This window comes from Entelurus aequoreus, linkage group LG07, assembly GCF_033978785.1.
Source record: "Entelurus aequoreus isolate RoL-2023_Sb linkage group LG07, RoL_Eaeq_v1.1, whole genome shotgun sequence".
NCBI lineage: Eukaryota > Metazoa > Chordata > Actinopteri > Syngnathiformes > Syngnathidae > Entelurus > Entelurus aequoreus.
This window is the reverse complement of record NC_084737.1, coordinates 81,989,614-82,016,635: the sequence shown is the minus strand read 5'-3', so window position 1 is coordinate 82,016,635 and position 27,022 is coordinate 81,989,614. Positions and strand designations below refer to the sequence as shown.

The window sequence follows — 27,022 nt, the reverse complement described above, 5'->3', positions numbered from 1 at the left end:
GGTTTCTCATAGTCATTCACATTGACGTCCCACTGGGGTGAGTTTTCCTTGCCCGTATGTGGGCTCTGTACCGAGGATGTCGTTGTGGCTTGTACAGCCCTTTGAGACACTTGTGATTTAGGGCTATATAAATAAACATTGATTGATTGATTGATATGTATTTAGCATTTTTGGATGTAAAACAAAATATACTAAACTATTTTCAACAAATGTCTTGACATTTTTGGGTGTCTCGAATGGAATAATAAGATCCATGTTGACTTTACTTTCAGGGTTTAATGGACACTTTAGAAAAGACTTATAACAAAAACAGTGTTGCGTTTGGAAAGAAAGACAAGCAGGAGATGCGTGCGGGTAGGATTGTGTTTTAATTATTCAACGCAGGACAAAAATACAAAAAAAACTCAGGCGCTCATCAAGCATGTAGCCAAAAGTCAAATTGTCACCAAGGGTGAACAGCGGGGGATTCTAGAGTACGGGGAAAAAAACGCTTAAACGTGGTGAAAACAGGATGTAACGCAAGCGTCGCCAAGAGCAAGCATTGACCTAGCAACTTGTGCTGGGTGACTGGAAACTATAAAGGGGAGCGATTAACCTAAACAGCTGGTGGGAACACTAATTACTAAACAAGGGCAGGTGTGGACAATTAGTGCCATTACGGATCATGACGAACAGAAGGTGGAGTATTGTTACCACTGAAATTCCTCGTATAGACAAGATCAAGTGTTCATCGTAGTAAAGTAGAACAAGTTGGCATTTCATTCACTACTGCAATACACATTTAAAAGCAATTACCAGACAAAGACACCTTTTTGTTGCAGACGTGTACCTTTATTAATTAGAGAGAGTATTTCAATCGTGAGTGTGACTGGAAGTTGGCATTGACAACTGATGAAGAAAAGAAGACTTGAGTAAACCCAGAGGTACAACGACACCACTAAAGTTTGATATTATCTGAGTATCGTCCTCATGATTAGGAGTATACTTTGCAACAGAAGAGATACTGGTACAGGGTTGATTAGTGGCTGCCACGGAAGAACGTATCGCTGATGCAGACAAAGGACTGCTGGACGGTGCAGTCTTTATCGAAAAAAGTTCCATCTGTGGAAAAAAAAAAGAATGAATTTTGATACGGCATTCAATTAATTAGCGAGTTTGATTAAGGGTGAAACTCATACTAGTCACAAAGAGCTCAACACAGGCGCCATCGAAGTTAGGCTCGTCTTCGGCAAAATTATCAAAATCAAAGTCTGTGCCGTCAGTCCAAATAAAGTCTCCTTTCTGGAAAACAAGATTCAATTAGTCACTTCCTTATACAACAAAACAACATGTTACAATATCATGAAATAACTGATAATGTTTGAGGTCAAACTTGATTCTGAGCTAAGAGTTTGGAGACCAAAATCAGCTGGTTGTAGAAAAATATTATAAATAATCCTGACAGAAAAGTGTTTTTCTTGGCAAACTTTAACCAAAGTCCTTCCAGTGGCGATGTAAGAAATGCCAACTTCTAAGTAGAGCTTGAGTGTACTGTATATTCTAGTCCACCTAGTTCTCCTGCTATGCACTCAACACTCAACTCGACACCGCCTTCCTTTAAATTGATGAGAAGATTTAGTCGGGAGGACAGATTAATGTATCTATGTGCCAATATATACTTTCACAAGTCAACTTTTCTACTAGTAAAGTTTCACCGCAATGGCATCATGTAGTCCAATCCAGGTGAACTCCGCACCCCCCTCTTTAGCCAGTCCCACAACGACCAGATTCTCCACATAATTGTGGATGGAGACCAGATTCCCACCAAGAACTTTGCAAACGCTCTAAATGGAAGAAACAAACAATAATAATAATTTACTGGTTCCAATAGCAGCAAACTGGTTTAGAGCCACATCACAACGACAGACTGAAAATATTCCATACCTCTGCATCTGCAAAAGTTCTGAGGTCATCTTGGAAGATGTAACAGTGATCCTCCAACTGAGTCCAGCCCTCAGGGCAGCAACTATCTGCAACACGTGTTTTACTTTTAGTAGCAAAACATTGTCCACTTACAAAGTGTCAATACGAGACAATTACCAACCTTTGATCTTACTGGTTGGTGAGGACCACTGTGAAGAAGAACATCACTTTTTAAAATCAGGACACAACCACCAGAGACATACCGACGACCATGACTGAGAGTTTACAAGTTTTTGTATACAAATGATATCTCAACTTACAGCTCCAGTCATCAGTCCACTGATCCCACAAAGGAGGAAGAACACGCTTGGAGTGAATGCCATCTGTGCAATGATAGACGGATGCTGACATTTCAAAAAATGTTACATGAAACGTAATTAGAAAGGTAAAGTGTAAAAGTCGTGTCGCCTTACCTTTGCAGTAGTGATGCTCTGTGCTGAGGACAACAAAAAGACATCCTTTTATATGCTAGCTTGACGGCCCTGGAATGTTGAATACGTCACCCGTATTGATGTCACATGACGCATCGACAGCAATGACGCAGTGGACATTTTCTTTGAAAGCCTCTCAACTGATTTTGGTGACAAGAAATGAATGCAGGACACGCGGGCGCTGGCTGGGCATCAGCTGATCCAAGCTGGTCAAAGGTGTGAGGGAACAACAACAACAAAGACTTGAAGACTAAGTAGGTCACCACTATTCATGGCTACAGACCGTTTGCCTGGGTGTGTCATTAATCGGGTCAATTAGGTAGTTTGCTTTAATTAGTTGCAGAAATGACAATTTTGAACAATCACACTCAGGGAAGTTGGACCAACCCAACTGCTTCCATGGCGCACCAGAGCAAGGGTGCTTGGTTTATGTCAAAAGATACAAATATCAACCCTTCCAATTCCAATCCCATTTACTCAAACTCCTCCAAACTCTGGACTCTCTTCGGAACAATAAAACCATCTCCTCAAATGTATCGACAGTCTCATCCACAACTGATGAACGCACTTCATTTCTGTCAGTTGCATCCACAACAGTGGTGTGCACCGACCTTTACCCCAGGTGAGGCATAAATACCTTTGGAGGTTTTTCTTCTTTTCTTTTCTTCAACCAATTCCTTTACTTTTTGAGTATAACGTGGTTATCAAATACTCTTTAGTCCCATTTGCTTTGATGAAATAATTATGGGTATACTGAAAATGTGAGGGTCAAAAGTATACATACAGCAATGTTAAGATTTGCTTACATGTCCCTTGGCAAGTTGACCTGCAATAAGGCGCTTTTGGTAGCCATCCACAAGCTTCTGCTTGACCACTAAATGCTGCAGTTCAGCTAAATGTGTTGCTTTTCTGACATGGACTTGTTTCTTCAGCATTGTCCACACCTTTAAGTCAGGCCATTCTAAAACCTTCATTCTAGCCGGATTTAGCCATTCCTTTACCACTTTTGAGGTGTGTTTGGGGTCATTGTCCTGTTGGAACAACCTCCGGGCTGATGATTTTAGCTTGTCCTGAACAATTTGGAGCTAATCCTCCTTTTTCATTGCCCCATTTAAAGCAGCAGTTCCATTGGCAGCAAAACAGGCCCAGAGCATAATACTACCACCACCATGCTTGACGGTAGGCATGGTGTTCCTGGGATTAAAGGCCTCACCTTTTCTCCTCCAAACATATTGCTGGGTATTGTGGCCAAACAGCTCCATTTTTGTTTCATCTGACATCACATGGACAAAGATAAGACCTTCTGGAGGAAAGTTCTGTGGTCAGATGAAACAAAAATTGGCCACAATACCCAGTTATAAATGCCATATTGTTTTTGAAATAAAAAACGCTGGCTTCCTCACTGGTTAAACATTGTAGAGACATGCGTCTGCTAGCTTAAGCGCGCCCACTTCTCCCAGTTTGGCAGAACACAGTACGTCTTAGACATTGGAAGACCTAAGCCTGCAAATTCTCTTTTTTTTTCCATATTAGATGATCAAGAATAAGGATGTCACAATTACATTAAAAACATCAAACAGGCTCACCTGCCTACCCTGACCGCATGCCCCTGATCTACAACTCCCACCCCAGTCCTCAACTGTCCGCCTTTACCACACTTTGCACCGATGCCCTAGTCTGATCAAGTAAACCTCATGAATAAATTCAAGCACTGCAAATGCACCCTTGACCTCATCCCCAAACCGCCTCTTGTCCATCACCCCCTGATCACTAATATAATTACAACTCTTACCTACCACCGGCTGAGTTGCCCCCTCATTCAAAATTGTCTCAGTCACACCCATCTCCAAGAAACCTGGACTTGACACTGATGCCATCTGCAACGTACATCCAATTTTAAAACTTCCCTTTCCTTGTAAAACTAATGGATCGTGCATTGGCTAGCCACATAACAACACACCTCAATATCACCTCTATAAGCCATTCCAGTTTGGTTTCACTTCCCACCTCAGCACTGAAACAGTCCTCATCAAAGTCTAAAAGACCTTCTCTTCTAGTCCATGGACTGGCCACATTCTTAGCCGACAAGGACGTAGACGTGAGCAGGACCAAATCCCAAATTCTGGGCATGGATGCTGATGGCACGGGGGGCGTCCATGTAACGGTCATCCTTGCGGCTGATGAGGAACAAGGCCGCCATCACTTGACGGGCACTTCCACGCCAGGCGAGAAAGCTGCAAGGCTGGAGGTGGAACAGGCTGCTGGGCTGAAGCTGGGTACAAGACTGGAGGGAGAGCTGATGGCGTCGTCGGAAGAACTAATGGAAGAGCTGGTGGTGTTGTCAGAAGTCCCATCGGAAGCTCCGTTGCTGTCGTCGGAAGACCTACTGGAAGAGCCGTTGGCGTTGTTGGAAGACCCACTTGAGGCGTAAGTGGCGTCGTCGGAAGACCCACTGGAGGTGAGGATGGCATTGTCGGAACATAGCTGGACTGTCCATTGGGACCAGCTTGACCTTAATGGGGAGGCTTTCTTAGTTGCATTGTTGGGTCTGTTCCTGTCTCCAACCGTGCTGCCCCAAACCTCAGCAGACAATGGTGTGTAGTACTGCACAGGCTACCGCGGTGTACAGTATGTGGATGTTGAAATGGTGTTTTTGTTTTATTATATGTCGATGCATAGTACAATTGTATGTGGGGAGTATTTATTATTTTTTGCAAATGTTTTTGTTTTTTCTTTGTGTTTTGCTTTTTAGCTGTAAGTAGAAATGGGATCAATACAGTCTAAAGCAGGGGTCACCAACGTGGTGCCCGCGGGCACCAGGTAGCCCGTAAGGACCAGATGAGTAGCCCGCTGGCCTGTTCTAAAAATAGCTCAAATAGCAGCACTTACCAGTGAGCTGCCTCTATTTTTTAAATTGTATTTATTTACTAGCAAGCTGGTCTCGCTTTGCCCGACATTTTAATTCTAAGAGAGACAAAACTCAAATAGAATTTGAAAATCCAAGAAAATATTTTAAAGACTTGGTCTTCACTTGTTTAAATAATTTCATTAATTTTTTGACTTGGCTTCTTATAACTTTCAGAAAGACAATTTTAGAGAAAAAATACAACCTTAAAAATGATTTTAGGATTTTTAAACACATATACCTTTTTACCTTTTAAATTCCTTCCTCTTCTTTCCTGACAATTTCAATCAATGTTCAAGTAAATGTATTTTTTTTATTGTAAAGAATAATAAATACATTTTAATTTAATTCTTCATTTTAGCTTCTGTTTTTTCGACGAAGAATATTTGTGAAATATTTCTTCAAACTTATTATGATTAAAATTCAAAAAAAATATTCTGGCAAATATAGAAAATCTGTAGAATCAAATTGAAATCTTATTTCAAAGTCTTTTGAATTTCTTTTAAAATTTTTGTTCTGGAAAATCTAGAAGAAATAATGATTTGTTTTTGTTAGAAGTATAGCTTGGTCCAATTTGTTATATATTCTAACAAAGTGCAGATTGGATTTTAACCTATTTAAAACATGTCATCAAAATTCTAAAATTAATCTTAATCAGGAAAAATTACTAATGATGTTCCATGAATTTAATTTTTTCAAAAACATTTGAATTAGCTAGTTTTTCTCTTCTTTTTTTCGTTTGAATTTTGAATTTTAAAGAGTTGAAATTGAAGATAAACTATGTTTCAAAATTTAATTGTCATTTTTTTCGTGTTTTCTCCTCTTTTAAACCGTTCAATTAAGTGTAAATATCATTAATTATTAAGAATAACATAGAGTTAAAGGTAAATTGAGCAAATTGGCTATTTCTGGCAATTTATTGAAGTGTGTATCAAACTGGTAGCCCTTCGCATTAATCACTACCCAAGAAGTAGCTCTTTGTTTCAAAAAGGTTGGTGACCCCTGGTCTAAACTATGTAAAATGATGTCATAAAGTTGAGTATGCTAGCATAAACAATATTTTACAAGAGTAGACAGCACATGTATGTAATTATGTCCCTCTATACTTTTGTTGGTTCTTAAACTGATCAATGCACTTCCCAAGTCGGAAACGAATCTTGAAGGAGAAATGACCCGACAAAGATATGTTTTTGATGCAGGGATGTTCTTTTATTTAGAGATGATCTTTGAGGTTTGTGAAAGAGGAGGAAACAAAGACTTGATAAGTAAACCCAGAGATGTAGAGACCCCACTAAAATTTCACATTGTCATTGTCAGTAAGGAAAGACATGGTTATAGAAGATATGAGGGCTGATTAGTGGATGCCACAGCACTGTGCATCTCTGATGCAAACGTATGGCTCCTTGGTGTTGCAGTCATGAACAAACCATGAACCTAGAAGAAAAAAACAGTTTTAAGAATGACATTGCAGCCACAAGTAAACAGGATTCACTGATTATACTTATACCAGCTGCATAAATGCCCGCACAGGCACCATTATGATCCGGCTGTCGCTTGGCAAACTTGAGAAAATCAACGTTTGTGCCGTCAGTCCATTTATAGTCTCCATCCTGGAAGACAGTCACATTTGAATGAGTCACTCCGAAAGACAAAACATAAAAGATCTTGATGATGTTAAATATTACCAAGCCAACTTTTTGTTCTAAACAACCAGAGTTGATCAAAACAAAGGGCTGTACACCACAAAAGCAAAGCATCAAAGCAAAAGCATAAAACATTTAACATTATAAATTTAGGAATAAAAAGACCTACAAATCATTAACATTATCATCATAAAGTTAGAGCTGATGTTTGAGGCCCTACTAGATTATTAGATATGAGTGTGGAGGAAAAAGTATGGCGGTCAATGAAATAATTAGGATTAGGAAAAAGTGGATTTCTGTACAAACTATAACTGAAGTGGATGTGTAGCAAATATCAACTAGAGCAGGGGTCAGCAACCTTTTTGAAAGCAAGAGCTACTTCTTGGGTAGTGATTAATGCGAAGGGCTACCAGTTTGATACACACTTCAATAAATTGCCAGAAATAGCCAATTTGCTCAATTTACCTGTAACTCTATGTTATTATTAATAATTAATGATATTTATCTTTGTGGAAACACTGATCATCTTAATGATTTCTCACAATAAATATATATAGAAACAGATAAATGTCAATATGCAACACTTTATTTTTAGATTTTCTCTAAGTGCACATTTTTCAAATTGAACATTTTCAAATGATGACTTCTAAGACAGTCTTGTGAAATCACAATATCCCATTTTAACTAGCTAGCCACTAACATTTTGTAACAAATCATGAATTACTTTGCACCATGTTTGTGCAAATAATAACTCATGTAAAATACAAAAGTCAACTCTCAATTTTTTAAATAAATCATGTCACACTTTGAACTGGACACCAAATCTGTTATCTTTTTCTTTGTCAGTTAGTAAAGACCAAGTCTTTCAAATATTTTCTTGGATTTTCAAATTCTATTTGAGTTTTGTCTCTCTTAGAATTAAAAATGTCGAGCAAAGCGAGACCAGCTTGCTAGTAAATAAATACAATTTAAAAAATCGAGGCAGCTCACTGGTAAGTGCTGCTATTTGAGCTATTTTTAGAACAGGCCAGCGGGCTACTCATCTGGTCCTTACGGGCTACCTGGTGCCCGCGGGCACCGCGTTGGTGACCCCTGAACTAGAGGATATTTTTCTTCTTTTAAATCGATGAATATTGGGACACATTCATTTTTTATGTGCAAATAAATATTCTACTGAGTACAAGACATCTTTGCTACTGCTACAGGTTTTACCCCAGCAGGATCGTGGAGTCCAATCCAGGCAAACTTTGCATCCGCTTCTGCAAGCAGTCCACGAACCACCTGATTTTCCAGGTAACTGTGAATAGAGACCAGATGGCCACCAAGAGTGCTGCATACAAGCTAATGGGATAAAGAGAGTGGACATATGAAATCATATGAATCATAACCCCAACTACTGTGCAAAATCCTTGCATACCTCTGCAAATTCGAACGTCTTGGGCTGTTTGAGGCTGTAACAGTGGTCGTTATACTGAGTCCAGCCCTTAGGACAGCAGCCAGCTGCAAAACATGCGTTGAATTAAGAGTGTTTTCATTTGAAAAAGTGTCATTAAATCGCAGCTACCTACCATAATCATAAAGGTTAGACGGAGGCCACTGTGAGGAAGAAAAACACTTTGTTCAAAACACACTGCTAGACACTGACAAATATGAAGAACTCAGTACATGGAACACCGTTTTAAATATATCTGGACTTACACTTGCGGTCAACACTCCACTGATCCCACAAAGGAGGAAGAATACACTGAGAGAAAATGCCATCTGTGCAATGGTAACAAAAAAAAAACACTGTTATATTAAAAACATCACAAAGTGAGGAAAGTCGACTGTAAAGTTGTGTCGTGTTACCTTTGCAGTGGTGATGCTTGATGCTCAGAACAACCTGGAGCCATCCTTTTATATGCTATCTTGACAGCCCTCGACTATTGACTGTGTCACTCATATTAATGCAACATGACACATCACAACAACACTGAGTGGTTGAATACTTTCTGTGAAAGTCTGTGGGACTGATTTCTTTAGAAGAAGTCACATAGGCACTGGGGCGCTGGCTGGGAATCGGCCTACGCTGAACCAAGTTCCTAAAAGGTGTGAGGAAACAAAGTAACAAAAACAATGAGTTAGCGACTAAGCAGGCCACATACTGTAGATTGAATGTTTGCTTGGGTGTGTTACTAATTAGGACAATTACATTTTTCTTGTTTGATTTAATTACTTAAAAAAATGCCAACTTTGGACAATCAGAATCAGTCAAGTTTGGGTTAAGGGTACAACTTAACATCTTCGGACCTATGTGAACTAGTTGTATCTGTTGGTAACTCACCTTTCTTAAAATCATTCGTAGCCCACAAGGTAATATCTTGCTTGGAACTCAACAGCGAGGGTAAATGATTGCTATTTTGTATTTCTTCTGCTTGAGGTTATCGAGCCAACAGTGGTCTTTTTCTTACCAAACCTCGTGTTGACACTCTTGTAATCCAGTCAAGTCTTGTTTGCAGTCTGGAGAAGACTGTTTCTGTGACAGGTGTCTTTTTTCAATATGAGTTGAGTTTCAAAGTACAGAAAACAACATAAATACTGTTCAAAAGTTTGGGGTGACATGTAAATGTCCTTATTTTTGAAGGAAAAGCACTGTACTTTTCAATGAAGATAACTTTAAACTAGTCTTAACTTGAAAGAAATACACTCTATACATTGCTAATGTGCTAAATGACTATTCTAGCTGCAAATGTCTGCTTTTTGGTGCAATATCTACATAGGTGTATAGAGGCCCATTTCCAGCAACTATCACTCCAGTGTTCTAATGGTACAATGTGTTTGCTCATTGGCTCAGAAGGCTAATTGATGATTAGAAAACCCTTGTGCAATCATGTTCACACATCTGAAAACACTTTAGCTCGTTACAGAAGCTACAAAACTGACCTTCCTTTGAGCAGATTGAGTTTCTGGAGCATCACATTTGTGGGCTCAATTAAACGCTCAAAATGGCCAGAAAAAGAGAACTTTCATCTGAAACTCGACAGTCTATTCTTGTTCTTAGAAATGAAGGCTATTCCACTAAATTGTTTGAACGGTAGTGTATATAGATATGGAGACAGACAACATCAAACTATTTAACAAGTCTATTCTGTTTGCGAAAAATTCCACTTTTGCTGTAGTTCTAAAATCAGCAGCAGAGGTCACGTAGTCATCGGGCGGTGGCTGGGATTCGTCATAAGATGATACAGGCCAGTGAAATGTGAGGGAACTCAAGGTAAAAATACAAAGAGTTGAAAATTAAGTTTGCAGAGGTTGATTGAGCATTTGCTTGGGTGTGTGATTAATTACGACAATTACGTTTTTGTTGTTTGTTTTAATTAGTTGCTGAAATGCCAACTTTCAACATTAGGGATGTTGCCCAACTGTTTTGGACTCGTATAAACTAGTCGCACATAAAACAAATAGAATAAAGTCCCAATATACAACAAACAGTGGTTCTCAACATTTTCATTGAAGTACCCCCTTCTGCAACATTGTTTTCAGCCAAGTACCCTCGAACGAGTGTTGCACAGATCGATAATGAAATATTGATACAGACAATACCAGATCTGTATGCGCTAAAATTGATCAAAATATGGATACTTTTGATACTTTAGTAGTGAGGTAATGTATATCATTAACCAGAACACAGTGTTAAGTAACTTCATCTTTAAGATGTCTAAATGAAATGTGATTGGTGGAAACTACCTTGTCTTCCACCCAGGCGAGTACGTAATGTGCACATTGTGCTGTGCTCATTCCGTCTGGCATTTGATTATTTAAGAGCCATCCATCCATCCATCTTCTTCCGCTTATCCGAGGTCGGGTCGCGGGGGCAGCAGCCTAAGCAGGGAAGCCCAGACTTCCCTCTCCCCAGCCACTTTGTCCAGCTCTTCCCGAGGGATTCCGAGGCGTTCCCAGGCCAGCCGGGAGACATAGTCTTCCCAACGTGTCCTGGGTCTTCCCCGTGGCCTCCTACCGGTCGGACGTGCCCTAAACACCTCCCTAGGGAGGCGTTCGGGTGGCATCCTGACCAGATGCCCGAACCACCTCATCTGGCTCCTCTCGATGTGGAGGAGCAGTGGCTTTACTTTGAGCTCCTCCCGGATGACAGAGCTTCTCACCCTATCTCTAAGGGAGAGACCCGCCACCCGGCGGAGGAAACTCATTTCGGCCGCTTGTACCCGTGATCTTGTCCTTTCGGTCATAACCCAAAGCTCATGACCATAGGTGAGGATGGGAACGTAGATCGACCGGTAAATTGAGAGCTTTGCCTTGCGGCTCAGCTCCTTCTTCACCACAACGGATCGATACAACGCCCGCATTACTGAAGACGCCGCACCGATCCGCCTGTCGATCTCACCATCCACTCTTCCCTCACTCGTGAACAAGACTCCGAGGCACTTGAACTCCTCCACTTGGGGCAAAATCTCCTCCCCAACCCGGAGATGGCACTCCACCCTTTTCCGGGCGAGAACCATGGACTCGGACTTGGAGGTGCTGATTCTCATCCCAGTCGCTTCACACTCAGCTGCGAACCGATCCAGTGAGAGCTGAAGATCCTGGCCAGATGAAGCCATCAGGACCACATCATCTGCAAAAAGCAGAGACCTAATCCCGCAGCCACCAAACCGGATCCCCTCAACGCCTTGACTGCGCCTAGAAATTCTGTCCATAAAAGTTCAGAACAGAATGGGTGACAAAGGGCAGCCTTGGCGGAGTCCAACCCTCACTGGAAATGTGTCCGACTTACTGCCGGCAATGTGGACCAAACTCTGGCACTGATCATACAGGGAGCGGACCGCCACAATCAGACAGTCCGATACCCCATACTCTCTGAGCACTCCCCACAGGACTTCCCGAGGGACACGGTCCAATGCCTTTTCCAAGTTATTTAAGAGCATTTCTGGCAATTAAAAGGAATCACTCAGTACTATGAAACAGCAAGTGTATGTATCATTTTATTGTGGGCTATTTGCAGACCCTATGCACAGTGGAATATAAATAGGATAACACGTTCAGAGCAGAGCAACGCCATCATTTGTTTTTGCCCTGTGATTGATTTGATATCATTTGAAGATGATTCCCCAAGAGCAGCCACACTTGAAATACAATAATTAAAACATTGTATCAGACGCATTTCCTCCCAAATGACTGATGATGATGTCTCCAAGACAGAACTCAGCAAACCTATGGAAAAAATAATTTTAGCTGCTCATACCCATGATCTTGTCCTTTCGATCCCCACCCAAAGGTCATGACTATAGGTGAGGATAGGACATTCTACTTGTAAAGTGAGAGATTTACCTTTCGAGTCAGGTCCCTTTGTATCATGACAAAACAATGCAGAGTTTGCATCACTATGGATGTCGTACCAATCTCGTGCTTTATACTTTTCTCGGAAAATATATCCGAAGTTCTCCACTTTGGGCAGGATCACATCCCGGACATTGCACGTCATACTTTTCCAGGCAGTAACCATGGACTCAGACTTTGAGCTAATTTCTATCCGGCCCTTATTCAGCTGAAAACTGAATAGGACGCTGCTGAACATGTGACAAGTTCAACTATCTGGCAGACCCTTCTCTGCCAATCCAAAGACGAGATGCCGTGTCATGTCAACCAAGACTGCCCACAGCATCCAGGGCCTTTATTAGTGTCGGGCAGATCTTGTGCACCCCCTGGGATCTTGCCAGCAAACTTTTTAACCACCTCGACAATCTCACTCCAGAGATGGGAGAGTCCAACGTAGGGTGCCCTGGCAGTACTTCCTCACTGCAAGACATCCGGTGATACCCTAGAGGTCTTTGAAGTATTCCCTCCACCATTTCACATCCTGACTATACCCCACTTCACCTCAAAGCGTGGATGGTCTTAAGTTGTAAACTTGCTCACTTTAACTTTTTTAAAACTTAAGCAACCTGTGTTGACTGTGAACCTTTACACTAGCCACGTCTTTATCTGGGAAGGAGCCCAGCATAGAACGCTAGATGTTCTTCACCCAACCTCACATTCCCTTCATCATGAAGGAATAGTATTATAATGACAGTTTGTTCTTCACAAATCTGGTGTTCTTGAAAGCCCCTTACTGTGCAAGGTGGACATAGAAGAAAAGTTGTGTTGCTGGTGTGGAGGAGAAGCATGTTTGCTAGTATGTAAACATTGCTGGGACTGAGGATTTTTGTTAAAGTTGCTAATCAAGTTTAAAAACACTATCAGGCGCTACAATATAAGGCCCCTGACGAGCTATTACACTGTCATTGTAATTACTAGTGCTGCCACCAGGGGTCGTGAAGGAGCCATGTATGACAGCAGTTGATGTTTGAAGCTACAGTAAACAGATTGGGCCCTTAATCTGCATTAATTATATAAACACACAGTGTTGCTATAAGAGCCTGCCAGACATAAAGATACAACAATGATGAAACTGTTCAATTAAGTCTGTGGTGGTCATTAGGCTTGGTAGCTTTTGTAGGGGATGCAATATATATATATATATATATATATATATATATATATATATATATATATATATATATATATATATATATATATGAATCAAATACAAATTATTTACAGCCCTGGCTATATTTTTGTTGATGTACTGTTTTGTTTGACTGCTACTTTATCCACAAATGTAAAATAAACACAAACAATATCAAATGTACAATGATGCCACAGAGTAAAGTTAAATACGAGTGTTGTGTTCTGGTCGCAGTGGTCGTGTTTTCCAGGACGCGGAGGGACAGGCAGGAAGCAGTGTGCAGGTAAGAAGAGTCTTTTCAATCCTCAAGCAAGGCAAAAACACAAAGAGAGACCGTGCAACTGGGAAAAGCGTACGGGAAGCTTAAAGGCCTACTGAAAGCCACTACTAGCGACCACGCAGTCTGATAGTTTATATATCAATGATGAAATCTTAACATTGCAACACATGCCAATACGGCCGGGTTAACTTATAAAGTGACATTTTAAATTTCCCGGGAAATATCCGGCTGAAACGTCGCGGTATGATGACGTATGCGCGTGACGAAGTCAGTTCAACGGAAGTTGAAATGAATCCTATACATTTCATTTCATAATTCCACAGTATTCTGGACATCTTTTGCAATTTGTTTAATGAACAATGAAGGCTGCAAAGAAGACAGTTGTAGATGGGATCGGTGTATTAGCAGCGGACTACAGCAACACAACCAGGAGGACTTTGTTGGAGAGCAGACGCGCTAGCCGGCGATCTCACCTTGACTTCCTACGTCTCCGGGCCGCCAAACGCATCGGGTGAAGTCCTTCGTCCTTCCGCCGATCGCTGGAACGCAGGTGAGCACGGGTGTTGATGAGCAGATGAAGGCTGGCTGGCGTAGGTGGAGAGCTAATGTTTTTAGCATAGCTCTGTGCGGTCCCATTGCTAAGTTGCTAAGTTAGCTTCAATGGCGTCGTTAGCACAGCATTGTCAACCTTCGCCAGCCTGGAAAGCATTAACCGTGTATTTACATGTCCACGGTTTAATAGTATTGTTGATTTTCTATCTATACTTCCAGTCAGGGGTTTATTTCTTTTGTTTCTATATGCAGTTAAAGCACGATGCTATCACCTTAGCTCGTAGCTAAAGCGTTTCGCCGATGTATTGTCGTGGAGATAAAAGTCACTGTGAATGTCCATTTCGCGTTCTCGACTCTCATTTAAAATATGTATTTCACTGCATTCTAGTCTGTCACTCTAACGTTCCTCGTCCACGAATCTTTCATCCTCGCTCAAATTAATGGGGTAATGGTCCGAATAGCTCTAGCTGCGTTGAAAACAATAGGAAAATATGAGGGAGTGAACAACTGACAACGCCACGCTACTTGCGGTAAGGGCAAGGCTTTTTTTTATCAGAAACCAAAAGTTGCGAACTTTATCGATGTTCTATACTAAATCCTTTCAGCAAAAATATGGCAATATCGCAAAATGATCAAGTATGACACATAGAATGGATATGCTATTCCCGTTTAAATGAAAACAAATTCATTTCAATAGGCCTTTAAGGCTTACTTAGCATAGCATAATAAACTAAGACGGAAATAGAGCTAGTGGCATAAAGCAAACGGGGAACATCAAAGTAGTAATGAGTAAACAACAAACCTGAGGCGAATGATGGAACTGCAACCTTAGGCAGGGTGACTCCCATATATAAAGCGCTCTGATTAGCGTTTGGAAGCAGGTGAGCCTCCTGTTTGCTAATCAGAGGCAGGTGAAACTCATCAGCGCTCAAGGTAACCAGAAGATTAACAAAGGAAAGAGTGCTGGTAGAAAAATAAACCTTGAATAATAGAAAAACTACAACCAACCCAAAACAAGACATGACCTGCGGGGCAGGCATATTTCCTGCCTATTTATCATTGTTCTTTCTTTGGATGATCAATATACGCTCTGGGTTTGAAAATGAATACTGAAGAAGCAACGACAGGTTCCCGTATGTATTGAGTAGAGAGATGATCTTTGAGCTTTCAGATGTGTTGGAGGGTTCCCAATGACAATTGAACAATGTAGAAGAATAAGGCAAATAAGAATTGCTAGTTAACCCAGAGATACAAAGACACTACTAAGGTTTGATATTGTCTGAGTAGATTCAGCATGATTGGGAAAAGACAGTTAAAGAGGGCTAATTAGTGTCCGCCACAGTAGAAAGTGTCTCTGATGCAAACATACGGCTTTTCCAAGGTGCAGTCTTCATCAAAAAAAGTTCTATCTGTGAGGGAAAAATATCATGAATTGTGATACAGTCAACGGTTCAGCAAGGTAGATGAATGGTTTGGTTATTGTCATACCAGCTACACTAAGATCGACACAGTCGCCGGTGTCGTCAGGTTCTCCGAGGGCAAAATGATCAAAATCAAAGTCTGTGCCATCAGTCCAAATGAAGTCTCCTTTCTGGAAGACACATTTATTTTTAAATTAATCACACCTAAACATAACAACACGAGATGTGACAACATCATGAAATAATTGCCGATGTTATGTTTTAGTTCTGAGCTAAAAGTTGGGAGAACCAAGTCAGGTGGTCATAAAAAATTTTTTTACAACTTATCCTGGCAGAAAAGTTTATTGACAAAATTTAACCAAGGTTCTGCAGTGGGTATGTAACACATGTCAATCTGTAGGTGGAGCCAGAGGATATGTTTGAGTCTACCTTGTTTGATGACACTCAACTCTACACAGCCTACTTCAAATTGATGAGAATATTTACTCCCAAGGACAGATTCACTTTCTATCCACTAAGCACAAAACAACTTTTCTACTAGTAAAGTCTCACCTCAATGGCATCATGTAGTCCAATCCAGGTGAACTCCGCACCCCCCTCTTTGACCAGTCCCACAATGACCAGATTTTCCACATAACTGCGGATGGAGGCCAGATTCCCACCAAGATTGTTGCAAACGCTCTTAATGGAAGAAAAGAACAATAATAATAGTTCACTGGTTCTAATAGCATCCAGATGGTCTAGAGCTACGTCACAACTACAGGGTAGACACATATACCATACCTCTGCATCTGCAAAAGTTCTGGTATCATCTTGGAAAATGTAACAGTGGTCATCCAACTGAGTCCAGTCCTTAGGACAGCAACCATCTGCAACACCATTTTTTTTCCCATTTTACTAGCAAAACACTAAGAAATTATTCACTTGAAAAAGTGTCAGTAAGTAACAATTACCAACCTTTGTCCTCACCACTAGGCCAAGACCACTGTGAAGAAGAAGAAAAGCACTGAGGAAACAACCAGCAGAAACATACTGACTACCATGACCTGGATGACTGAGAATTTACAAGTTTTTATTAGAGGTTGGCAACTGAGATTGTGACTTACAGCTCCGGTCAACAGTCCACTGATCCCACAAAGGAGGAAGAACACTTGAAGAGCAAATGCCATCTGAGCAATGACAGACAAACACTGGTATATTTCAAATGTCCCAACGGAATTAGAATAGCACAAACTAAAGTTGTGTCGTGCTACCTTTGCAGTGGTGATGCTGGATGCAACCCAGAGACATCCTTTTATATGCTAACTTGACAGACGTGGACTGTTGAATATATTAATGTCACATGATGTAACTGCACCGACGTGTTGGAAAATGTATTTAAAAGTGGATTTCCTTGAAACAAATGCAGCGGTGACGTAGAAACTGGCTAAAAACCAGCATCAGATGATCTAAGCGGGTGAAAGGTGCCAGGGAAATTAAAGTGACACAAACAAAGAGTTCAACGCTACGTAAGCCATGAGAAGTAATAGTTCCAGACCATTCACCTAGTGTATCTTTAATCAGGACCGTTTGGCTTGAATTAGTTGGAGTAACTTCTGACAATCAGAATCAAAGAAGTTGTGGTCAGCCAACTGCTTTGGAGCCATATTCACTAATTGTTCCTCACCTTTCTTAGAATCATCTTTACGAGGTCAGAACCCTGCAGAGTGACGGTGATTGACTTAACTTCTATTTGTTCCATTTTTCCACTTATTGTCTCTTTCTTTATGAGCTTTTTGTTGATGGTCTTGGCGCTCGAATCAGTCTTCTGCAGGTCGACAATCGTTTGGTCTTGTGGTGGAGAGGTTTACATTGGTCTTGTGGTGGAGAGTTTTACAATGGTCTTGTGGTGGAGAGGTTTACATTGGTCTTGTGGTGGAGAGGTTTACATTGGTCTTGTGGTGGAGAGTTTTACAATGGTCTTGTGGTGGAGAGGTTTACATTGGTCTTGTGGTGGAGAAGTTTACATTGGTCTTGTGGTGGAGAGTTTTACAATGGTCTTGTGATGGAGAGGTTTACATTGGTCTTGTGGTGGAGAAGTTTACATTGGTCTTGTGGTGGAGAGGTTTACATTGGTCTTGTGGTGGAGAGGTTTACATTGGTCTTGTGGTGGAGAGGTTTACCTTGGTCTTGTGGTGGAGAGGTTTACACTGGTCTTGTGGTGGAGAGGTTTACATTGGTCTTGTGGTGGAGAGGTTTACCTTGGTCTTGTGGTGGAGAGGTTTACATTGGTCTTGTGGTGGAGAGGTTTACATTGGTCTTGTGGTGGAGAGGTTTACCTTGGTCTTGTGGTGGAGAGTTTTACCTTGGTCTTGTGGTGGAGAGGTTTACATTGGTCTTGTGGTGGAGAGGTTTACATTGGTCTTGTGGTGGAGAGGTTTACATTGGTCTTGTGGTGGAGAGGTTTACATTGGTCTTGTGGTGGAGAGGTTTACATTGGTCTTGTGGTGGAGAGGTTTACATTGGTCTTGTGGTGGAGAGGTTTACCTTGGTCTTGTGGTGGAGAGGTTTACACTGGTCTTGTGGTGGAGAGGTTTACATTGGTCTTGTGGTGGAGAGGTTTACCTTGGTCTTGTGGTGGAGAGGTTTACATTGGTCTTGTGGTGGAGAGGTTTACATTGGTCTTGTGATGGAGAGGTTTACCTTGGTCTTGTGGTGGAGAGTTTTACCTTGGTCTTGTGGTGGAGAGGTTTACATTGGTCTTGTGGTGGAGAGGTTTACATTGGTCTTGTGGTGGAGAGGTTTACATTGGTCTTGTGATGGAGAGGTTTACCTTGGTCTTGTGGTGGAGAGTTTTACCTTGGTTTTGTGGTGGAGAGGTTTACATTGGTCTTGTGGTGGAGAGGTTTACATTGGTCTTGTGGTGGAGAGGTTTACATTGGTCTTGTGGTGGAGAGGTTTACTATGGTTTTGTGGTGGAGAGGTTTACATTGGTCTTGTGGTGGAGAGGTTTACTATGGTTTTGTGGTGGAGAGGTTTACATTGGTCTTGTGGTGGAGAGGTTTACTATGGTTTTGTGGTGGAGAGGTTTACATTGGTCTTGTGGTGGAGAGGTTTACTATGGTTTTGTGGTGGAGAGGTTTACATTGGTCTTGTGGTGGAGAGGTTTACTATGGTTTTGTGGTGGAGAGGTTTACATTGGTCTTGTGGTGGAGAGGTTTACTATGGTTTTGTGGTGGAGAGGTTTACATTGGTCTTGTGGTGGAGAGGTTTACTATGGTTTTGTGGTGGAGAGGTTTACATTGGTCTTGTGGTGGAGAGGTTTACTATGGTTTTGTGGTGGAGAGGTTTACATTGGTCTTGTGGTGGAGAGGTTTACCTTGGTCTTGTGGTGGAGAGGTTTACATTGAGGAGATTGTTTCTGTGAAGTGTCTTAAAGCCGCAGAATGAATTCATTTTAAAGCTGAGGCCGATTTTTCCCTCGAACATCTTGTCGTAATGCCCAAACATACTTCTACGTACATGGAGCGTAGTCCGCACAGGTGTGTGCATAGTCACAGCGGACATCCGCCATGCACTTTGAGGCTCTACTTGCAACCTTCTTAAGTTCCATCACTGCAAAATAAGAACATTTTTGCAATTTTTCAACTGGTCTTACCATTTTGATGATTGATCAAGAGCGTACTGTCCATCCATCCGTTTTCTACCACTTGTCCCTTTCGCGGGTCGCAGGGTCTATTTTGCTGTTGTATAATGTAATATAGGTTTTCACCAGCAGAGGACACCTGGTACCTCTCGTTAAAGTGACCTGTTTCTTTGTTATACCAAAAATAGCGGATTACCGTATTTTCCAGACTATAAGGCGCACTTAAAATCCTTTCATTTTCTCAAAACTCGACAGTGCGCCTTATAACCCGGTGCGCCTAATCAATCAATCAATCAATCAATGTTTATTTATATAGCCCTAAATCACAAAAGTCTCAAAGGGCTGCACAAGCCACAACGACATTCTCCACACAAGGGACGTCGATGTGAATGACTATGAGATACTTTGGAGAGGACCGCATATCAAAGTCAAAGTCAGCTTTATTGTCAAACAACTGTTTGTACAGGACATACAGGTGGACGAAATTACGTTCCTCTCACAACCACGGTGTCTATAAATATAAAGTGTAAAAGAAGAATAAAAAAAAGACAACAATTTAAACAGTCGCATGAGGGGGGGGGGAAATATACAGGGGAAGAAGATATTACCAGAATATCTATATTGCAACGTATGTATTCAAGTATTTAGATGGGAGTGCAAAGTGCAATGTAAACAGTGTAAACAGTTAAAACAGTTAGCAGCATTTTGAGTCCGGAGTAAAGTGGCTAAGTGATAGATGGTGTGTGTGTGTGTGTGTGTGTGTGTGTGGGTGAGTGGGGGGGGGGGGGGGTGTAGTGTCTCAGTTCACAGTTCAGATCAGATTGCAGGGCAGAGTGAGAAGGGGGGGGGGGGGCCGGGAGAGAGTTCAGCTTCCTGACAGCCTGATGGATGAAGCTGTCTCTCAGCCTACAGCTTCGAGCTCGGAGGCTTCTCAGTCGTCTGCCGGATGGCAGCAGTCTGAAGAAGCCGTGTGAGGGGTGTGTGATGTCGCCTGCCACGCGGAGTGCTTTGCGTGACAGGCGTGTGTTGTAAATGTCCTGGAGGGAGGGGAGGGGGGCACCGACGATCTTCTCAGCTGCCCTAACTGTGCGCTGCAGCGTCCTGCGGCAGGACGCCGTGCAGCCTCCGTACCACACAGTTATGCAGCTGGTCAGGATGCTCTCAATGACGCCCCGGTAGAAGGAGTGCATGATGGAGGCTGAGGCTTTTGCTCTTCGCAATTTGCGGAGGAAGTAGAGGCGCTGTTGAGCCCTCTTGGCCAGTGATGCAGTGTTGGTTTTCCAGGAGAGGTCATCTGTGATGTGCACACCCAGGTATTTGGTGCTGCTCACTCTCTCCACCACCGCACCGTTGATGGTCAGAGGAGGGTGCTGGGTGTGCGCTCTCCTGAAGTCCACAACAATCTCCCTTGTTTTCTCTACATTGAGAGAGAGATTGTTGTCACCGCACCATGTGGCCAGTTGGCTCACCTCGTCTCTGTAGCCGGTCTCATCGTTATTGTGGATGAGACCTACCACAGTTGTGTCGTCCGCAAACTTGACGAAGAGGTTGGTGCTGTGCTTCGGCGTGCAGTCGTGGGTCAGCAGGGTGAAGAGAAGGGGGCTCAGCACACATCCTTGAGGGGCCCCTGTGTTCATGATGATGGTGCTGGATGTGTACCTGCCGACCCGGACTGCCTGTGGTCTCCCAGTCAGGAAGTCCAGCAGCCAGTTGCACAGCGACGTGTTCAGCCCCAGCCGGTCCAGTTTGTGAATCAGCTGCTGTGGGATGATGGTGTTAAATGCTGAACTGAAGTCTATGAACAGCATCCTGGCGTAGGAGTCTTTAGTGTCCAGGTGGGTGAGAGCTGAGTGGAGGGCTGTGGAGATTGCATCATCGGTCGATCTGTTGGCCCGATATGCAAACTGGTAGGGGTCCAGGGTGGGGGGGAGGGTGGACTTGATGTGCTGCAAGACTAGCCGTTCGAAGCACTTTGTGATGATGGGCGTCAGTGCAACGGGACGGTAATCGTTGTAGCTGGATGGGGAAGCCTTCTTGGGAACCGGGATGATGGTGGTGGCTTTGAGGCACGTGGGAACAGCAGCTTGGCTCAGGGAGGTGTTGAAGATGTCCGTGAAGACATCTGTGAGCTCTGCTGCACAGTCTCTCAGCACACGACCAGGTATGTTGTCCGGGCCTCCAGCTTTGCGTGCGTTGACTCTGGAGAGGGAACGCCTCACGCTGGCCGAAGACAGGGACAGCACCTGGTCATCCGGAGGGGGTGGAGTCTTCCGTGCAGGCGTGCTGTTTTTTGCCTCAAAGCGTCCAAAGAACTCATTCAGGCTGTTCAGCAGAGCGGTGTCACTGTCACAGGTCTGTGGTCGGGGTTTATAGTCCGTGATGGTCTGGATCCCCCGCCACAGGCTCCTGGTGTCTCTGCTGTCACTGAAGCGGTGGGCTATCCTGCTGCCGTACTGCCTCTTAGCATCTCTGATGCCACGGTTCAGGTTGGCCCTGGCTGTTCTCAGGCCAGCCTCATCTCCTGCTCTGAAGGCAGCGTTCCGGGCTCTCAGCAACCTATGGACTTCCCCCGTCAGCCATGGTTTCTGATTTTCCCGTACCGTGATGGTCCTGGTCTCTGTGACATCATCGATGCATTTAGTGATGTATGCAGTGACAGTCTCTGTATATTCCTGTATGTCGATGTGGTGGTTGTAGGTGGCTGCCTGCTTGAAAATGTCCCAGTCTGTGGTGTCAAAACAGTCCTGCAGAGCAGAGGAGGCATCCACTGGCCACACCCTCACTTGCTTCTGAACTGGTCTGGTGACTTTAGCCCTCGGCCTGTATGCTGGCATTAGCATGACAGTGAGGTGGTCAGAAGCACCCAGGTGGGGGAGGGGTGACGCCTTGTAAGCTCCTCTCTGAGTGGTGAAGACCATGTCCAGTGTGTTATTACCTCTTGTAGGAAAGTCAATGTGTTGATGTAGCTGTGGACACACTGACTTGAGGTTAGCCTGGTTGAAATCACCAGCCACGATGAGGAAGCCGTCTGGATGGGCTGTCTGGTGTTCGGTGATGGCACAGTTCAGTTCAGATAGTGCCCTGTCTCTGTCCTTGTTGTTAGAGCAGGGGGGAATATAAACAGCAGCTAGTAGAATGGCTGTAAACTCCCTCGGTAGGTGGAAAGGCCGACACTTTAAAAACATGAACTCCACCAGGGCTGAGCAGTGCTTCTGTGTAACAACAGTGTCCTTACACCATGCATCACTGATGTAAACACAGACCCCGCCACCGCGGGTCTTACCTCCTGCAGTGAGGGCCCTGTCTGCCCGATAGCATGTTAGCTGGTCGAGCTGGATGGCGGAGTCCGGGATGCCGTCGTGGAGCCACGTTTCAGTGAACACAAAAGCACAACACTCTCTCACCGTCTTCTGTGTGGATCGGATGAGCTGTATGTGGTCCCGTTTGTTGTCCAGGGAGCGTACGTTGGCTAGGAGGATGGATGGAATAGCCGGCTTGTTTGGGCTAGCCGCTAGCCTGGCTCGGATACCTCCGCGCTTGCCGCGCTTCCGCCTTCTCGCACACCGCTTGCGGCGCCTCCTCTGCGGGCACGGAGCGGTTGTGGGGGACGGTGTTGTGGTGGGCCGCCGGAGTAATCCGAGGCTTCGTAGCACCTCGACGTCCGCCGGGTTTAAGTCCTTAACTCCGGTGCTGCCTATGGCGAGCAGTCCCTCACGGCTGTATGTTTGCCGTGGGGCAGATAAACGCGACGAACACTTACACACACGAGACGAAAAAACACACGTAAAACAAGAAAACACCGCATTATCAGGAGAGAGAGTGGTCGCTGCGTGTACACGCGCCGCCATCTTGGATCAATATGTGGGTAACCCCCCCTCTAAGTACAGTCCCTAGTGGATCCACATAACAGTGAGAGTCCAGTCCATAGTGGGGCCAGCAGGAGACCATCGAGTGGAGACAGGTCAGTAGCGCAGATGTACAGAATAATTCTGGTTTTGCTTACCGACCTCGAAGCTATTTTATTTGGTACATGGTGTAATGATAAGTGTGACCAGTCAAGCATAAGAGACGCGTGTAGACTGCAATATGATGGCAATATGACTCAAGTAAACAACACCAAAATTGTATATGTTCCATTGAAAGTATAGAACATTACACACGGCGCTCAAAATGTATCAAAATGTTTTAGTAGGACTTTGGTAAGCTATGAAGCCACACCACTTGATGGTTTGTACTGTGCTTCAACATAGGAGTGTTATTATGGTGTGTCTATAAGGTAAGACATATTATCTGGCGTTTTGTTTCACAATATTATGCAAAAGCAACTTTTCTTACCTTCTGTTACCTGCTGATCTGTATTTGGGATCTGCATAAATCCTGAAAATTTGCGCGTGTCCGCCTTTGTAGTCCGTGCGTCACCGTAGTCTATCATCTTCTTCTTCTTCTCTATCTTCTTGTTATGTGGCATTCGTCCTCCACTGTTGCCATTTCTAATATAAAGCAGTGTAAAGTTCTTACTTATATCTGTCAGTAAACTCACCATGAAAGCACTAAAACATACCGGTGTAGTGACTTTACATTATTCACCCAAGGAACTTGAGTTATTAGAGAGTTCCGGTGACGGGACACATTTCGGGCGTTGTTGTTGCACTAGTGAGTCACGGATGAGGAGATGCTGCTCCGTTATTGATTGAAATAAAGTCTGAATGTCAATAAAATAGTTAGCGCCATATTTTGACACTTCTTTCACTCATGTCCTTGCACGCTACACCGCTACAACAAAGATGACCCTGTCCAAGTGGAGGCACGTACATAAGACGCATCCTGAAGAGACTGTCAGAAAGTGACTTGAAGATGATGAGTAAAACATCATCCATGCAACATTTTGTTATGTAGACCTCAAGGAAGTCTTTTACATTTAGAAAATAATCATAATAATATGACTCCTTTAATGCGCTTTATAAACGGTGCACCTTATATATGAAAAAAATATCAAAAATAGACCATTCGTCGGCAGTGCGCCTTATAATCCGATGCTCCCTATGTTCCGGAAAATACGGTAGTTGTTTGCAGAAAAAGGTGGTACTTTGCGAGAGAACTGCTTAACGTGTGTACGGGTGTACATGACACAAGCTAACTGCTAAGAGATGCACATGACTACGGTTGAAGCATAACTACGTCCATAGTACCGTCATTTCCGGACTATAAGCCGCTACTTTTTCCCCTCGTTTTGGTCTCTGCGGCTTTTACGACGGCGCGGCTTTTTTACGGCTTTTTTTACGGCTTATGGTAACCAGGGGCGCGCACTACGGAGGATGCGCGAGACCGAGCCAGACATCTGGCGCCAGGTAACGAGAGCAAAACAAAGAGTAGGAGAGCGTCAGCGACAGTTTGCGCGAAGGAAGTGTTCATGCAAACACCCTCAATATGGAAAACAAACGGAGAAGTGCATAGGATGCCGCTTTTAAGTTAAAGGCAATCGATCTGGCTGTCAAAGAAGGAAATAGAGCTGCTGCACGTAGCCTTGACATCAATGAATCAATGGTGAGACGTTGGAGACGGCAGCATGAAGAACTGATTCAATGCAAAAAGACAAACAAATCCTTCAGAGGTAATAAAAGCAGATGGCCGGAGTCGTTGATTCCACTGACGAAGAGGAAGGTTTTGAAAGCGAGAACAAAGGAGAGAGAGTGGCTGACGACGCCATTTTGGACCTGTTCTTCTCCGACACCGACGAAGAGGATTTCGGTGGTTTTAGTACTCAGACTTAGACTTAGACAAACTTGAATGATCCACAAGGGAAATTGTTCAACACAGTAGCTCAGTTACAATGATGGAAAGTGTAAGGATGGAAAGGACAATGCAGGTATAAATAGACTAAAAAAGCTATAAAAAAATCTAATATATATACGAATATATACATAATATGTGTACAGAATAATTTATATACAGATATATTATATTATGTCTATAACATATATACAATATAAACCAATGACCATGTCCAATATTACAGTATATACAGTCTATATGACAGCAGCAGCATAAAATAGAGAGTAGGTGCAGCAGGAGGAAGACGATGACACAATGATTAAAGACTGACTACCAGTAATACCGTTGTATTATTTGTACTCTGCACGAATGCTGTTCGCCATGTCAAAGATGTGAAAGTTTGATTGAATGATTGAAAGATTTATTGTTAATAAATGGGACGCTTTGCGTTCCCAAACAGTCATCTCTGTGCCGACAATCCCCTCCGTGGTAGCAGGAACCCCTATATACTACGCTAATTACACTATATACTACGCTAATTACACTATATACTACGCTAATTACACTATATACTACGCTAATTACACTATATACTACGCTAATTACACTATATACTACGCTAATTACACTATATACTACGCTAATTACACTATATACTACGCTAATTACACTATATACTACGCTAATTACACTATATACTACGCTAATTACACTATATACTACGCTAATTACACTATATACTACGCTAATTACACTATATACTACGCTAATTACACTATATACTACGCTAATTACACATCAAAACCCTGCGGCTTATAGTCGGGTGCGGCTTATATATGGAGCAATCTGTAGTTTCCCCTAAATTTAGCTGGTGCGGCTTATAGTCAGGTGCGGCTTATAGTCCGGAAATTACGGTATATGTTGAACATAGTCAAAGTGTATTGATGTGTTTGAAACACTAAGCTAAGTGTAAGGTGTTCCCATAGTTCCCTCAGGAAATGGGATAAAACTGCTACGAAATGAAAAGGCGTAGGTTTAAATAAACTCTGCTTCTTCCTACTCCTTTTCGGGCGCGCTGTAATGAAACAACTGGAAATATGTGATGCGTTACATTGTATCGTATGCATGTTCCAAATCAACTGAAACTGAAACTAGTTGAAATATTTGCCCTTGACGAAGGTTTGTATTTTCCACACGTGTTTTGGCGTTAAAGCAACACTAAGTCATTTATTTTATGACTCACAGAAGGTGCAACATGCTTTATGTCAATTTCGGGAATAGGACAATAGTAAGAAACATTGTTTTGAAATAGATTTAGTTTATTGAATACAGTTCAGAGGAGTAGTAGAAAATAGGATAAAACAGTCAATGAAAAAATGGTTAAAAGCACCATAGCACCCTACTTTTTAGCTCATTTGGGGATTTGTCAATGTATTTCCAAATGTGGATTTATAAAGATGGAGTATGTGGGTAAAACTGGATAAATGTTTAAAAAGAAGTATCTTTCTGGTTATTGTATTGTGTTTTCCAGTACAAGTGCATCATTAATACTTTGAAAGAAGAAGATGCCACCTCCTGGTAACTTTATTGTCTTGTTTTGTGGTTATTGTAAACAATAAATCTGCTGCATAGAAGATGAGTCGATCCATCATTATCTGCAGTGTAACTCCACCATGTTCCTCTACTTAGAAGGGATTTAGATATTTCCATCCATCCATCCATCTTCAACCGCTTATCCGGAATGGGGTCGCGGGGACAGCAGCTCCAGCAGAGACCCCCAGACTTCCCTCTCCAGAGCAACATTAGCGACTTCCTCCTGGGGAATCCCGAAGCGTTCCCAGGCCAGAGAGGAGATGTAATCCCCCCATCTGGTCCTTGGCCTGCCGCGGAGTCTCCTCCCAGTGGGACGTGCAACGAGGACCTCCCTAG

General features: G+C 42.9%; 3 protein-coding genes across 4 annotated transcripts; all 3 read right to left on the bottom strand.

Annotated features, from left to right (window-relative positions):
• Nucleotides 1-828: 828 nt before the first annotated feature.
• LOC133654323 (galactose-specific lectin nattectin-like) lies at nucleotides 829-2,285 on the bottom strand. The gene is made up of 6 exons (XM_062054633.1): nucleotides 2,223-2,285; nucleotides 2,084-2,111; nucleotides 1,924-2,009; nucleotides 1,695-1,823; nucleotides 1,179-1,281; nucleotides 829-1,101 (listed from the first exon to the last, which is right to left on the bottom strand). Exons 1-6 carry the CDS (start codon nucleotides 2,283-2,285, stop codon nucleotides 1,019-1,021), a joined length of 492 nt encoding a protein of 163 aa, XP_061910617.1. The 3' UTR covers nucleotides 829-1,018.
• A 4,215-nt stretch (nucleotides 2,286-6,500) lies between these two features.
• Nucleotides 6,501-15,144, bottom strand: LOC133654326 (struthiocalcin-2-like). 2 transcript variants are annotated; one of them, XM_062054635.1, is made up of 8 exons: nucleotides 15,078-15,144; nucleotides 8,790-9,022; nucleotides 8,640-8,702; nucleotides 8,510-8,537; nucleotides 8,359-8,441; nucleotides 8,154-8,282; nucleotides 6,806-6,908; nucleotides 6,501-6,732 (listed from the first exon to the last, which is right to left on the bottom strand). In XM_062054635.1, exons 3-8 carry the CDS (start codon nucleotides 8,700-8,702, stop codon nucleotides 6,653-6,655), a joined length of 486 nt encoding a protein of 161 aa, XP_061910619.1. In that variant the 5' UTR covers nucleotides 8,790-9,022; nucleotides 15,078-15,144; the 3' UTR covers nucleotides 6,501-6,652. The 2 variants fall into 2 exon arrangements, with proteins under 2 accessions (XP_061910619.1, XP_061910620.1); XM_062054636.1 differs by lacking the exon at nucleotides 15,078-15,144 and adding an exon at nucleotides 14,197-14,333.
• Nucleotides 15,145-15,536: 392 nt separating this feature from the next.
• Nucleotides 15,537-16,865, bottom strand: LOC133654325 (galactose-specific lectin nattectin-like). The gene is made up of 6 exons (XM_062054634.1): nucleotides 16,803-16,865; nucleotides 16,654-16,681; nucleotides 16,480-16,565; nucleotides 16,249-16,377; nucleotides 15,764-15,866; nucleotides 15,537-15,684 (listed from the first exon to the last, which is right to left on the bottom strand). Exons 1-6 carry the CDS (start codon nucleotides 16,863-16,865, stop codon nucleotides 15,602-15,604), a joined length of 492 nt encoding a protein of 163 aa, XP_061910618.1. The 3' UTR covers nucleotides 15,537-15,601.
• Nucleotides 16,866-27,022: the final 10,157 nt, after the last annotated feature.

Bases quoted from the DNA above. Each gene is read 5' to 3' on its own strand.
- LOC133654323 (XM_062054633.1), bottom strand. From the start codon at position 2,285: ATGGCATTCACTCCAAGCGTGTTCTTCCTCCTTTGTGGGATCAGTGGA. The intron at 1,824-1,923 runs GTATGGAATATT...TCTTCCATTTAG, and splicing joins GAACTTTTGCAGATGCAGAG to AGCGTTTGCAAAGTTCTTGG. The intron at 1,102-1,178 runs GTATGAGTTTCA...TTTTTTCCACAG, and splicing joins TGTTGAGCTCTTTGTGACTA to ATGGAACTTTTTTCGATAAA.
- LOC133654326 (XM_062054635.1), bottom strand. From the start codon at position 8,702: ATGGCATTTTCTCTCAGTGTATTCTTCCTCCTTTGTGGGATCAGTGGA. The intron at 8,442-8,509 runs GTAGGTAGCTGC...CATGTTTTGCAG, and splicing joins GTCTAACCTTTATGATTATG to CTGGCTGCTGTCCTAAGGGC. The intron at 8,283-8,358 runs GTATGCAAGGAT...TTATCCCATTAG, and splicing joins AGACGTTCGAATTTGCAGAG to CTTGTATGCAGCACTCTTGG.
- LOC133654325 (XM_062054634.1), bottom strand. From the start codon at position 16,865: ATGGCATTTGCTCTTCAAGTGTTCTTCCTCCTTTGTGGGATCAGTGGA. The intron at 16,682-16,802 runs GTAAGTCACAAT...TCTTCTTCACAG, and splicing joins GTGGACTGTTGACCGGAGCT to TGGTCTTGGCCTAGTGGTGA. The intron at 16,378-16,479 runs GTATGGTATATG...TCTTCCATTAAG, and splicing joins GAACTTTTGCAGATGCAGAG to AGCGTTTGCAACAATCTTGG.